This window comes from Microtus oregoni, unplaced genomic scaffold, assembly GCF_018167655.1.
Source record: "Microtus oregoni isolate MIOR12 unplaced genomic scaffold, Mior012 000001F_ref0000356, whole genome shotgun sequence".
NCBI classification, from domain to species: Eukaryota; Metazoa; Chordata; class Mammalia; order Rodentia; family Cricetidae; genus Microtus; species Microtus oregoni.
The window spans coordinates 67,394,023-67,406,168 of NW_024543060.1; the positions used below are offsets into that span (position 1 = coordinate 67,394,023).

The window sequence follows — 12,146 nt, forward strand, 5'->3', positions numbered from 1 at the left end:
AGTGATGTAATGGTAGGCCATTGGTTGGCTGAGTGAGGTAATGGTAGGCCATTGGTTGGCTGAGTGATGTAATGGTAGGCCATTGGTTGGCTGAGTGATGTAATGGTAGGCCATTGGTTGGCTTAGTGATGTAATGGTAGGCCATTGGTTGGCTAAGTGATGTAATGGTAGGCCATTGGTTGGCTTAGTGATGTAATGGTAGGCCATTGGTTGGCTGAGTGATGTAATGGTAGGCCATTGGTTGGCTGAGTGATGTAATGGTAGGCCATTGGTTGGCTGAATGATGTAATGATAGTTCATTGCTTGGCTGAGTGATGTGAGCCTGAGGTGAGAGCTATCGGGACTATAGCTGAGTGGTCAGGAAGTAGAGAGAACTCGGGGTTTCCATGAACTTATTCAGTGACCTCCTACTCTGGTCACCCACACTTCTGGTATCCCCTCCACTTACTCGTTCTCCCATTCCCTTGTTCACTAGCTTCGTACTGTCCACTTTTGGTACTGACGGTGACACTGTACAGGCGTCCGGGGACGAGTTGAACAAATACACATTCGTTTTCTGACTTGGGAATGCTTTTGGTTTGAATGAAGCTGTTTTTGTTTTTGATGGTGACTTCATAGTGATCGAAGTCTCCAGTGGCATGTACCCAGGACACCTTTAAGTAGTCACTCCTGGCAGAGTTGCTAACGCTGATTCCCTGGACCTTGTCAGGTACTGGAAAAGAGAACAATGAAAGTTTTAGTGGTTCTGGGAGAGCAGTTGATCACAGACAACACCCTGAGACAATAAAACAAAGAAGCTAGTTTTTATCCTGATGCAGACCTATACATCACAAAGGGGAAATATATTTGTGTTACTTAAAGTGACCTTTTAGCAAAACCTGATGGATGCATTCTAATCTAATAAATGACAAACAGAATGTCTCTTATAAGGTGGAGCATTAAAATGTTAACTAGTGCCTAATAGGAAGGATAGAACACATATTGATGACCCCAGCATATATTGGCAACTCACGTTTACAAGAAAAGTATTAAAAAACTCAAAAGAGAAATAGAAAAAGAGGAAGCGCATATGAGTACATATATAAAGAGATGTTCTGAGTCACTAGTGATGAAAGAAATCAAACTTAAACCCCAATTCTGTATTCCTTCAGCAAAACCGAAAACCTGACCCAGCCAGCTATGGGAGAAGATGTCTTTCACGTCCTTCCACAGAGGTCACACAATGAACTGTTGTGTGTATACAGTGAACTATCACACAGTTCTCATAATTAATTTCTTATTCACTTGAAACCGACATTTGAGTATCTTGCTTTTATTATAAAAATAGGAACTGTGAGAAAATCTAAGCAACATAATGATAACTTCAAAAATTCAAGTCCCTGAACGATGACATATTTCTTACATACATCAAATGCCTTTTTATGTCAAAACAGCTAAGAAATGAAAGACTTATTAAGCTAGGACCGTACATAAGTAAAGCTATGCAAGGAAGAGGTGAGCACGATGAGTCAGGACATTGGCTATCGGGGGATGGATTAGTCAGGCAGGCCTGAACCATGTGATTGGACACAGATTACTGTCAAAATCCTAGCTAGCCTTTATTTTAGGCAGCAGTTTCTCATGCCATTTTAAATTCATAAAAATCACTAGCTAGATGCCTAGAAAAATCAAAGTGTCAACTGATGTGTGCTTTTTTTGAAGCAAGAATTATGACTAATGCTATTTTGCAAACCTGAGCCTCTTTCCAATAGATATATAAACAAATGATTCCATGGGCCCATGTTTTCCTTCTTCATGAATAGGGAATTGCCTTTTACTAGGAACACTGCAAAATAAAGCAATTCTAACATTAAAGGATGGTCTGGCTTTCAATTTAGGACTGAATTTTGATTCAAAAATAAATAATAAGTTTTCTCTCTCTTGTCTATGTGTGGGGTGTATCTACACGATGTATTGCATTACATGTGTGTGGGCGTGTGCACACGTATGTGTGTGTGCTCAAATAAATGTAGAGGCCAGAAATTGACATCTTCCTTGTTTTCCATCGTACTTTTTGAGAAAGGGTCACTCACTGAACCTAGAACTTGTCAGTCTGACTGGGTAGGCCAATCAATTGGCTCCTATCTGCCTATCTCTGTCTTCCTAGGCCAGGTCCAATGTTCTACCATCACAGATGTGTGGCACCATGGAGTAGGAGGTCCTTCTGTTTGTGTGTTGCTTTCATTGGTTAATGAATAAAGAAACTGCCTTGGCCTGGTTGATAGGGCAGAACTTAAGTAGGCAGAAAAGACAGAACTGGATTCTGGGAGGAAAAAAGCAGAGTCAAGGAGAAAGCCGCCATGGAGCCGCCAGAGACACACATGCTGATTCTTTCCCAGTAAGCCACTGACACGTGGCGATACACAGATTAACAGAAATGGGTTAAACTGAGATGTAAGACTTAGCCAATAAGAAGCTAGAGCTAATGGGCCAAGCAGTGCTTTAATTAATACAGTTTCTGTGTGGTTATTTCTGGGCTAAGTTAGCCGGGCGGCTGGGATGAAGAAGTCACCTTCCTTGCCACAGCACCACGCTGGGCTTTAATGTGGGTGCTGGAGACCCGTACTCAGGTCCCCATGCTTGCGTGGCAGTCATTTTGCTGACTGAGCCATCTTCTAGCTCCATATCTGTTTCTATTTGACTAGAACCAGGCCTGGATATTCACAGGAAGGGGCATGGACAAGGGGCCCATGCTTGACCCGGAGCACTGAGCCTCCCTTCCAGTTAGCTGTCTTTTTTAGCTCTTTTGAACACCTCTAGGACTGTGGGAGTTTGGTTTACGTCATAGGAAGTCTGCTCTGGCATATGCCAAACTCATGTCCTTTTCTTTTACTTTCTCCCAAATCATAGAAGAGCCAGAAATTCCATCATTTTGGCACTTGATACTCTATTTCTTCATGATGCTTTTATGGGGTTGTATTCATATCTTCTGTTGGATTATATTTACTGATCAATTTTATTTTAGAATGTATAGCACACCAAAGGTCTGGAACAATGACAGGGCTTCACCTGAAATCAATTACAGTTCTGTTAGCATTCAGTCACTGCAGGGATGAGACATTCTGAAATGACACTGTATGCACGGACTGAGGACGGCCGGTGATCTTGGCAATTTACTGAAGGCAAAGCAATTACTACAGGAAGAAGAAGTAGCTGAGCGTAGTGCTAAGTCAATAAAGGGCACTCCAGGTGGAACTGGAAGCGGTTTGTGAGGACTGCTTCAGTGCCTGGCGAGAGGACGTGACGTGGGATTAGAAACACTGGTTTGTTTGCCTAAACGGAGAAGAGCTTTGGGAAAGTTAAAGAGCATTAAGACAGTCAGCCCAGACCAGTCTGACAGCAACTCCGCTAGGAGTCTTCTGTTAGAGTCATTGGCCTCTGTCAGTCACGCACCAGATCAAGTTCATGCTGTGGAGAGAGTAAGGAAGCTGCGCTGAGGAGAAAATAGTGTGTTTCTCACATTTGGGAAGATCTTAGCAGCGGCCTTGCAATGCTAGAGTCATTTGCAGAGAGAATGCCAGTGAGGTGGGTGAACCGGAAGTCGCAGATCGGTAGTTAGGCTACAATAGCCTTCATTCCCAGTCAGTTTTACGCCCTGAGTTGATGGATAATGTTGCTCTGATGTAAGATTACTCCGGGAGTGATAATCGGCTTTTCAGGTCTAAGTCACAATTTTTTTTTTTTTTCGAGACAGGGTTTCTCTGTGGCTTTGGAGCCTGTCTTGGAACTAGCTCTGTAGACCAGGCTGGTCTCGAACTCACAGAGATCCGCCTGCCTCTGCCTCCCGAGTGCTGGGATTAAAGGCGTGCGCCACCATCACCCGGCCTAAATCACAATTGTAATTATCAGTATAATTATGCTTTAGATTATTTGATGGTAGAGAAAAGTCTCTGTTCCTGATTAGTGCTTCCAAATTTGGTTGGATGTAATGGCTGAACTTCGCCACAGTTCAGTCACGTGACCTTGGAAAAGCCACACTTTGTTTCTGGGATTTTCATGGTCTCCAAATGAGAAGGCAGAAGGACCACTTTGATGCTAGCATTCTGTATCAAGGCGAACAGGTGGCTTTTAGTTAGAGACAGGAGGCACAAGGCCTGTAAACTAGAAAGCCAGGTACTTCCTTCTTAAAGACCCAGGGGCTACAGTGATGGCTAAGAGGTCAAGAGTACTTAGTGTTCTCACAGAGGACCTGAGCTTGGTCCCCAGTACCCACAGCAGCTGGCTCAGAACCACCCCAATCTCCAGCTCTAGGGGATGGGACACCCTCTTTTAGATTTCAGTAAGCACCTGCGCTTACATGCATATAGCCATGCAAAGGCACACATAATTAAAAGATACTGAAAGGAAGTATAAAAAGAAATTGCCAACCCGTTCTTACTCCTCATGACTTCATGGGTTACCGTGTTTCTAGAGTTTCCCTACGGGTAATTCGGTGGAAACCCTTGACTCTGATTATTCATCTACCTGGAAGGTAGTAAGTTCCTACTCAGCTCCAGCATCCCAGCATCTAGGCTCTCTAAGAGGGTGATGTCTCCATCCCAGATGATCATTGGAAAAGAACAGTTTCAAAGTCTCGTGGAGAAGACTTGACAAAATATTGATGTCAACCTTAAGCAGAATTCAGATGTAAGCCCCAGAAAGTGTGAGTACATCCAGAAAAATGGTGGCTGTCTATATTTCGTTCCTTCCAGCATATTAAAGACCTGACATTCATCTGCTAAGAATTTTGCTGCCTAGTCTAGGAACTACAAAGGGTACCATTTTTACCTTGTGTGCAGAGGAGGCACAGTAGTCTTGACCGTCACGTCTTTCAGCTAAAGACTATGGAGTCAAGAGCTTGGTAGGTTCTGGGGCGAATCAGACCTAAGTTTAAGCCCAAGTTCTAAAACTTCCTGGCAACTCAACAACAATAACAGTTGGGCAAAAAAAAAATTACTTAACCCTGACACTTGGTTTTCTCATCTGTAAAATGGGAATAATAATGACTAGCTCAGAAAGGACTATGTAAGGATTAATTATTTAGTATATATGAACCCCTGTTCTAGTAACCAAAGAACACTCCCTAAAAGTAAATAATTGTCATCCTGTTTAGATATAATATAAATTCTAGTTATGAAAGCTAGGGCAGTGTTCCTGAAAATGTAACGTCTCCTCATGTATATATTTTTCAGCTAAAATAGGAAGACGACAGGGCAATTTTGTGATGTTAATGACCTTTTATCCAGGACCACTGCAGGTCCGAGATGCTCAGAGTCACACAGCTGACCTGTTTCTGAGAGGCCTGTGCCATCATAATCCTTACCTGTCCGTTCTTCGCTGAAGGAGTGACTGGCGTAATTGCCACTCCTGGTGGTTATGGTCACATTGTAGAGGCGGCCTGGGGTGAGGGAGCTGAAAGAACACTCGCTGACAGACTTGGCAATGATGAGGGACTGAACCACCCTGCCATCGTGGGAGAGGGTTACCACGTAGTTATCCACGTCTCCAGGAGCTGGCAGCCAGGAAACACTGAGGTAATCATTACGGCCGGAATTGTTGACCGTGACCCCGCTCACGCTGGAAGGGACTGTGAGTTCACACAAGGAGGGAGAACCGTCAACGAAAACAGAATTACAAGTTTGAATCGACTATTTTGCTCAATAAAAAACTGTGGACTGGGAGTTCTTAGTCGGTCACACATGAAGTGGAGGAGGTATTAGGATCTCTAGTGGCTTTGGGAAGAGAAACTATCTTTCACCAGAAGGCTAAAGAAAAACAAAACAAAACATCACTAGGAGGCCATTTGGATGCCTCATAACCCAAGTGTGCCACCTCTGGGACTTTATGGGGTTTCTGTGTAGGGAGTGTTTTAGGGGTTATTTTATGGGACTATACCGGGAGGGTTTTGGTAGAAAAGGGAACACAGACTATAAAAGTTCAAATAAATCACGTTGGATCTAACTCATCAAACAAACAAAAACAACAACAGCAACAACAAAAACAAAAACCAAAAAAAAAAAAACCCACCACCACCATCAACAACAAAAAACCAAAACCAACCAACCAACCAAGCAAACAACAACAACAACAACAAAAAACCCCAAAACAGAAACAAAGACACTTGAGAGTAAAGGAGAAAAATTCCACGAATTTTCTGAAGAACTTAGACTCTGGGTTGCCTTTGACTTTCATGTGACCAGTTTTGTTTTGTTTTGTTTTTTTAATTCCTGGGACGTTTAATAGGAAACACATCTGGAGGCGCTGCTTATCCCTTTGCAAAGCGTTTTCTGACCTCTAGTGGCCGGAAGCCTCAAAGCACATCCTGGAAGCCTGGCGGTCGGGAGACTGGGCAGAGAAACCTGTAGCCAGGACTGGGAAAGCCATCTTGAGGTCGATGCCACAAACATTTACCCAGAGATTTATATTTCCCAGGTGTATAAACATGGAACAGACACAGATGCCTTAAGTTCCAAGTTCAAACTGAGAAATTAGTAAGTGGGGTGGTGAGTAAGAAGTTCCTTAGGTATTGGAGGTGAGTATCTAGCACACAGTACTGCCTTTGGTGACGGCAGACGGAACTCTCACAGTGCACAGACTGTTCTGCTGTCTCATCATGGGCTGTTTAACCCTCAGTTGTCTGTTTTCTCCTAGTTGTCAGGGCTGCTGCACGGCACACAAAGGACGGGATTCGGCTCAGTGAAACCGGAGAGTCCTTATGCTCTATATGGCCTGATTTTTATGAATTAAGCCCAAAGTCTATCTTACCCACAACTGATGAGCTGTGCATATGCTATTAGAAAAGACAGAACCATCAGGAGTTTTTCCAAAAGTGAAACTCACTTAAGATGAAATAGATATACAAATTATCGGGTGCTTTTCTAGAATTTCCTCAGCTTCGGATTAGACTGATCGAATATCTGAAACTTCAAACCGCAGTTCCCACCATTCATTCTATCTAGGCTGGGAAGGTTTTCGTGCGCCGGCTTCAACTCTGAGGAAGCTTGTGTGAGCTAGAAGAAGACTTTCCAGAATTATTTGAATGTTGAGAAATATATGAGATATTTGAAGAAATGCTAATCATTATCATTATGGTCTTAGCCACTGAATTATTTTATAGTGTGCTATGTAAAACCTGTACTACTTTAGAGAGTCTCTGAAAGCCTTAGTCATTAGGTATCCACAATAGTGGCACATTTTTCCTCTCTCAGGACAACAGTTGGATATCACACATGTTTATTCAAAACTTTTGTTCTCAAAATTTTATAATTATTCTTCATAGACTTTCTCATCAACTTAGTGAATGCTTCTTTTGCATAACATGAACCAAATACTGATATTTCTGATTATGTTTAAAGTACAGGACTAGAAATGATTTATAAAATAAAGTCCCATTTATTCCAAATATTCACGGACTTCAAGTGATATCAGAGACCATACTACTTTAGTACATTATAACGGGTAGGATAGCCTTTGTGGTATGTCTATTAGTATTGGGATAGCTTTTTCTTTCGGTGGTACTGGGATTAAATTCAAGGTTTTGTGTCTGTGAAACAAATGCTCTATCCCTGAGATACATCCCCAATCCTTTGTGGTGTTTAAAATAGAAATGAACCCGGGACAGAGTATGACTAGCTTACCAACTGACTGCCTTTCCTCTTAAAGCGCATCTAGACCATATTTCTCAGCTTCTCCTGCAGTCAGATGACACTAACTACAGCCACGCAACAGCTCTGTCCAGCACAATGAGGCTAGAAAAGCTACCTCTGCTTCCAGGCCTACTGATCTCTTCCAGACCATGTCCGGTCTCTACCTCAAGTCTCTACAGGAGTGGAAAGAGTTGCGGGAATCCAGAGGAAGGAAACCGTCAGGTAGTAGGAGCCTAGATCTTGATTTGTACTTGGAGAAGAATCAGTCAGTAGAGTTGTCTGGTCAGGAGCGGCCACATTGCCCAGTAGTGTGATAGGACACAGGTCCCTCTAACCTGACCGATACGGGCTGCAGCTCACAGGAAGATGGACACACGGGCCTTTTCAGATGTTCAGCCCTCCACTCTGACCGCACTACACTGAATCATGGTGCCAGTAACTTTTACAAGAGAAGGGAGAGGGTATCGGGTCTCAGGAAAGACACTGGTAGCTTTCTTACGTCTAGGGCCACAGAAAGAGAGCACTGGCAGGTGTCAGGGAATTTCTACTAAGACCAAGAGACATAGGTTCAGTTTCGTAGCTGCTCCTCTGAAAGTTAATACAGCAAAGTAGGGGACACTGGTGGTTTTGGCAAGAGATTTATACATGACATCACAACTCTTAATTGCTATCTGAGCGTCGGGTTTATAGATAAAGATGCCTGGATCCAACTTATAATAATCATGTAAAATTAAGAGGTCAAGTTTGTTGACCTGATTCTGAGTTTAACCATAGTTATCAAAGTGTCAATTGGGTTTGTATATTTTTCTCTAAGAAACTGGAACATAAATTTCATATATTATTTGAAATAATATATTACTCTTGTGGGCTTCCAATGTATGATGTAGAAAAATTCCACTTTTTTCTTTGGTGCTGAGGTTCTCTGACACAGTAGCCATACTGATACTTAATTGTCTTCTCAGCTCGCAGTTTCAACTGACAGGACCAGTAAAGGCCAGGGGTATCATTTAGGTGGCATTCAGCACTAAGCATTTGATGATATTGCTTACAAAACATATATGTGACTTCTACACAAGTTCAGCGGTATATTCCTGTTGTCCCAGTTGTTGGAGAAGCTGAGGCAGGAGGCTGGTAAGAGCCAGAAAGTTCAGAGTCAGCCTGGGCACCATAGCAAGACTCTGCATAAGCCACTGGAGAATTACATCTCATTTTAGGATGTTTAAAATGGAAGGCGGCTCCACGTACTAATGTATCTGGAAGCTGCAGACACATATAGGCACTTCTTACCTGTTCGGCCTTCTGCCACCACCTGCCGGGAAGAAATCCCTCCGCTCACTGTGGTCACCACCACCGAGTAGAGGCTGCCGGATTTCAGAGCGTGGAAGCTGTATCTGCTGGTCTCACTGGAGACGCTCTCGTTTTTGATGACCACATTCTCATGGATCAGTAAGACTTGGTAGAACTCTACATCTCCTAAGGCCTTTGTCCAGTTTGTGAACAGGCTGCTGGCCGTCCCTTGGTTGGTAACATGCAAGTCAGTCACATGGGCAGGCACTAAAAGGCAGTGGATAGAAGATGAAAACCCATTAGGCTCAGTCACCCCAAGGCAAGTAGAATAAGAACGAGGAGTCAGAGAGTCACAGTGGAGACAGACTAAAGAGCTGCAGGTATAAAACATGTCTTGTTTGTTTTTTCCATGGGTGTTTCACCCTGTTTCTTGTGGCATATGGACGCTTATTCCTCTACAGGGTTCAATCAGTTTAACCAGCTGTTTATACAACAGTTTTCCATTAATCAAAGTCAGTTAAGACTAATAATGAGACTACGATGCTTATTACTGGGCTTTGACATTTATGTAACAGAAACTGTTGCTTTAGACTTATTTAGTATAATTTTATCGATCCTTATTCTACAAGAACACAAAATCACATAATCTACCAGAGCCAATGTCTGTTACAGGGTAGCAATGGGAAATTCCTTCAAGCTGGTGGTTAGGTTATGGCCTAGCAAGTTGGTTACTTTTTTGTAAGTATATTCTCCAAAGGGTTATTGCTATTGTTCATGAAAATGCTATATAATATATAGCATTGTTACATATATTATATATATATATATGACATCAATGACTATTATAGTAATTAGTGAACACCTATTACCTTTCAGTTAGAGCAGAAGGCATTTTAGAGGGTATATTATCTAATATACACAAGCATCTATATAGTTGATTTCATATTTCTTTTACTAAGGAGGAAACCGAAGCTCATAGAATAGGAACTTTTTGATCTTACACCACAGCTTGATAAGTAATCAACCAGGTATCCAAGCTAGAGCTCTCTTACCCCTGAGCCTGTGACCTTTTTCTAAATTATCAACTACTGTCGCTTCCAAGACATCCATTAGTTGATGTTCACAGATACTGAAATTAACACTTGCTTCTTTTTGCACACCTTTCTTAAATTATAACAACCAGAGCTTTAATAGACTCCCTTTCCAAAGCTCAATAACTTTTGTATTAAGATGCAAATATGTTGACCAAAAGTGTTACAAAACGCAGGCTGGTTTTAAAACCTTCTGCTTTTAAAATGTATATGGGAAGTAAAGGAACTATAATTATCAAAACAGTTAAAACAAAGAAAACAACCCCCCCAACCCCCACTAATCACAAAACACAGCTTAAGGACAAATGTCAGCCAATTTTACTAGAAAGTTATAGTAATCAGGACAGTGTAAATAAAACTGGAAAAAGACAGACAGACATAGAAAGGAATGAAAAAAATAGGACATCCCAGAAAATAGTCTCTCTCTCTCTCTCTCTCTCTCTCTCTCTCTCTCTTTCTCTCTATCTATCTATCTATATATATATATTTAGCTGTTTTGTGTTTTGATAACTATAGTTCCTGTACTTCCCATATTTATGCATGTATATACATACATGTATATATACTATATATACAATATATGTTTACATGCATATATACATGTATGTGTGCATGTGTATCTATGTTACACATACATGTGCACAAGTATTTACTTATATGCATACATATATGCAATATACAGATGAGCATACATTATGCACATATATGCACATGTGTACATATATCTATGCATTTAAAACGTATATGTTTATATATATGTGTACACACATATAAAGACTATATATATAGTCAATTTCTAGAAAGAATCATAAGACAATTTTGTGAAGAAGGGTAGCATTTTCAACAAATATCTCTGGAATTATTAGATGTACATATGAAAAAGGAAATTTCATATTTAACATTTATATATTAACGTAATAATATTTAATAGCAATAGAGGTCAATTAAAATTTAATACAAGAATGGTTTGTAGGCCCGTGGTGTAAGTCTAAGCCTATAAGTGTTCCAGGGAAGATCTCTGTGGCCCTTTGGTAGGCCGAGCTTTCAAGTGTGCTACCAAAAGCATTGTCTATAAATGGTCTGAACAGTTTGATATCAAAATTAAGCACCGCTACTCACCAAAACACACTAAATTCAACAATAAGAAAACGAGCCACACACCAGAAGAGAACATTTGCAACACACATTTCTAACTTGGGTATAAAAATAACAAGTCTCAAAACTTTTGTTTGTTAGGCTGGTGAGGTGACTCAGCAGGGTAAGCGATGGCTTCCATGCCTGACCACTTGTGTCCATTCCTGGGACTCTCGCGGTAGACGGAGAGAGCACTGACTCCCACAGGTTTCCCTCCGATCCCCTCACAGGTGCTACAGTATGTGCATGCCCACAGACTCACCGAGAAAAACAAACGTACTTTCAAAATAGAGACGAAAGGTGACATCCTGACATTAACCTCTGGGTGCCACAGGCACTCAGGTGTGTGAGTGTACCTGCTTACACGCGAGCTCACACATGTGTACACCACACACATACATACAAATCTGTTTGTTAAGAAAACAATGGCAATTAGCAAAATATCTGACATAACCTTTCCCAAAGGAGATAAAAGACAGTGAAAAGGCACAGGGAAGGATTCTCAAGTCAGTGGATGTGAGCTCCCACTAACACACCTACTGGAAAGGTTTAATTTTAAGATAAACAAAGAGACACATAGACAGACAATACCAAGTGCTGCCTGGAACGCTCATACATTGTTTACAGAAATGTAAAGTTTTATAATCTAGCTGGGCACGGTGGCAAATGTCTATAGTCCCAGCTAACTAATGGGTGGCTGAAACAGAAGAGTCTCTTGAGCCCAGGTGTTTGAGACTGTCCTGGGCACCAAAGTGAGACCCCATCTCAAAATGTAAGAAAAGAAACATTTCAATTGCTGTAGAAGAGGGACCAACACTTCCTTGAAAAGTTAAACAAATACTATATTACACTTACTATATCGCCCAACGATATGAGTGATGAGGTGATGAAAATATTAGGGTACAAAATAATGCCTTGGGCTTTCATTTCCAGCTGTATGCTAGACTAATACCATGAAGGATCACTCCAA

General features: G+C 41.5%; 1 protein-coding gene across 1 annotated transcript in view; it reads right to left on the reverse strand.

Annotated features, from left to right (window-relative positions):
• The window catches only part of Ptprb (protein tyrosine phosphatase receptor type B), an 88,107-nt gene that overhangs the window by 46,501 nt on the left and 29,460 nt on the right, over positions 1 to 12,146 (reverse strand). Inside the window, exons 8-10 of the mRNA XM_041665071.1 lie at positions 8,952 to 9,218; positions 5,342 to 5,605; positions 449 to 712 (exon numbers count right to left, since the gene is read on the reverse strand). Coding sequence (XP_041521005.1) covers positions 449 to 712; positions 5,342 to 5,605; positions 8,952 to 9,218 — 795 coding nt within the window. The remainder of the gene's footprint in view (positions 1 to 448; positions 713 to 5,341; positions 5,606 to 8,951; positions 9,219 to 12,146) is intronic.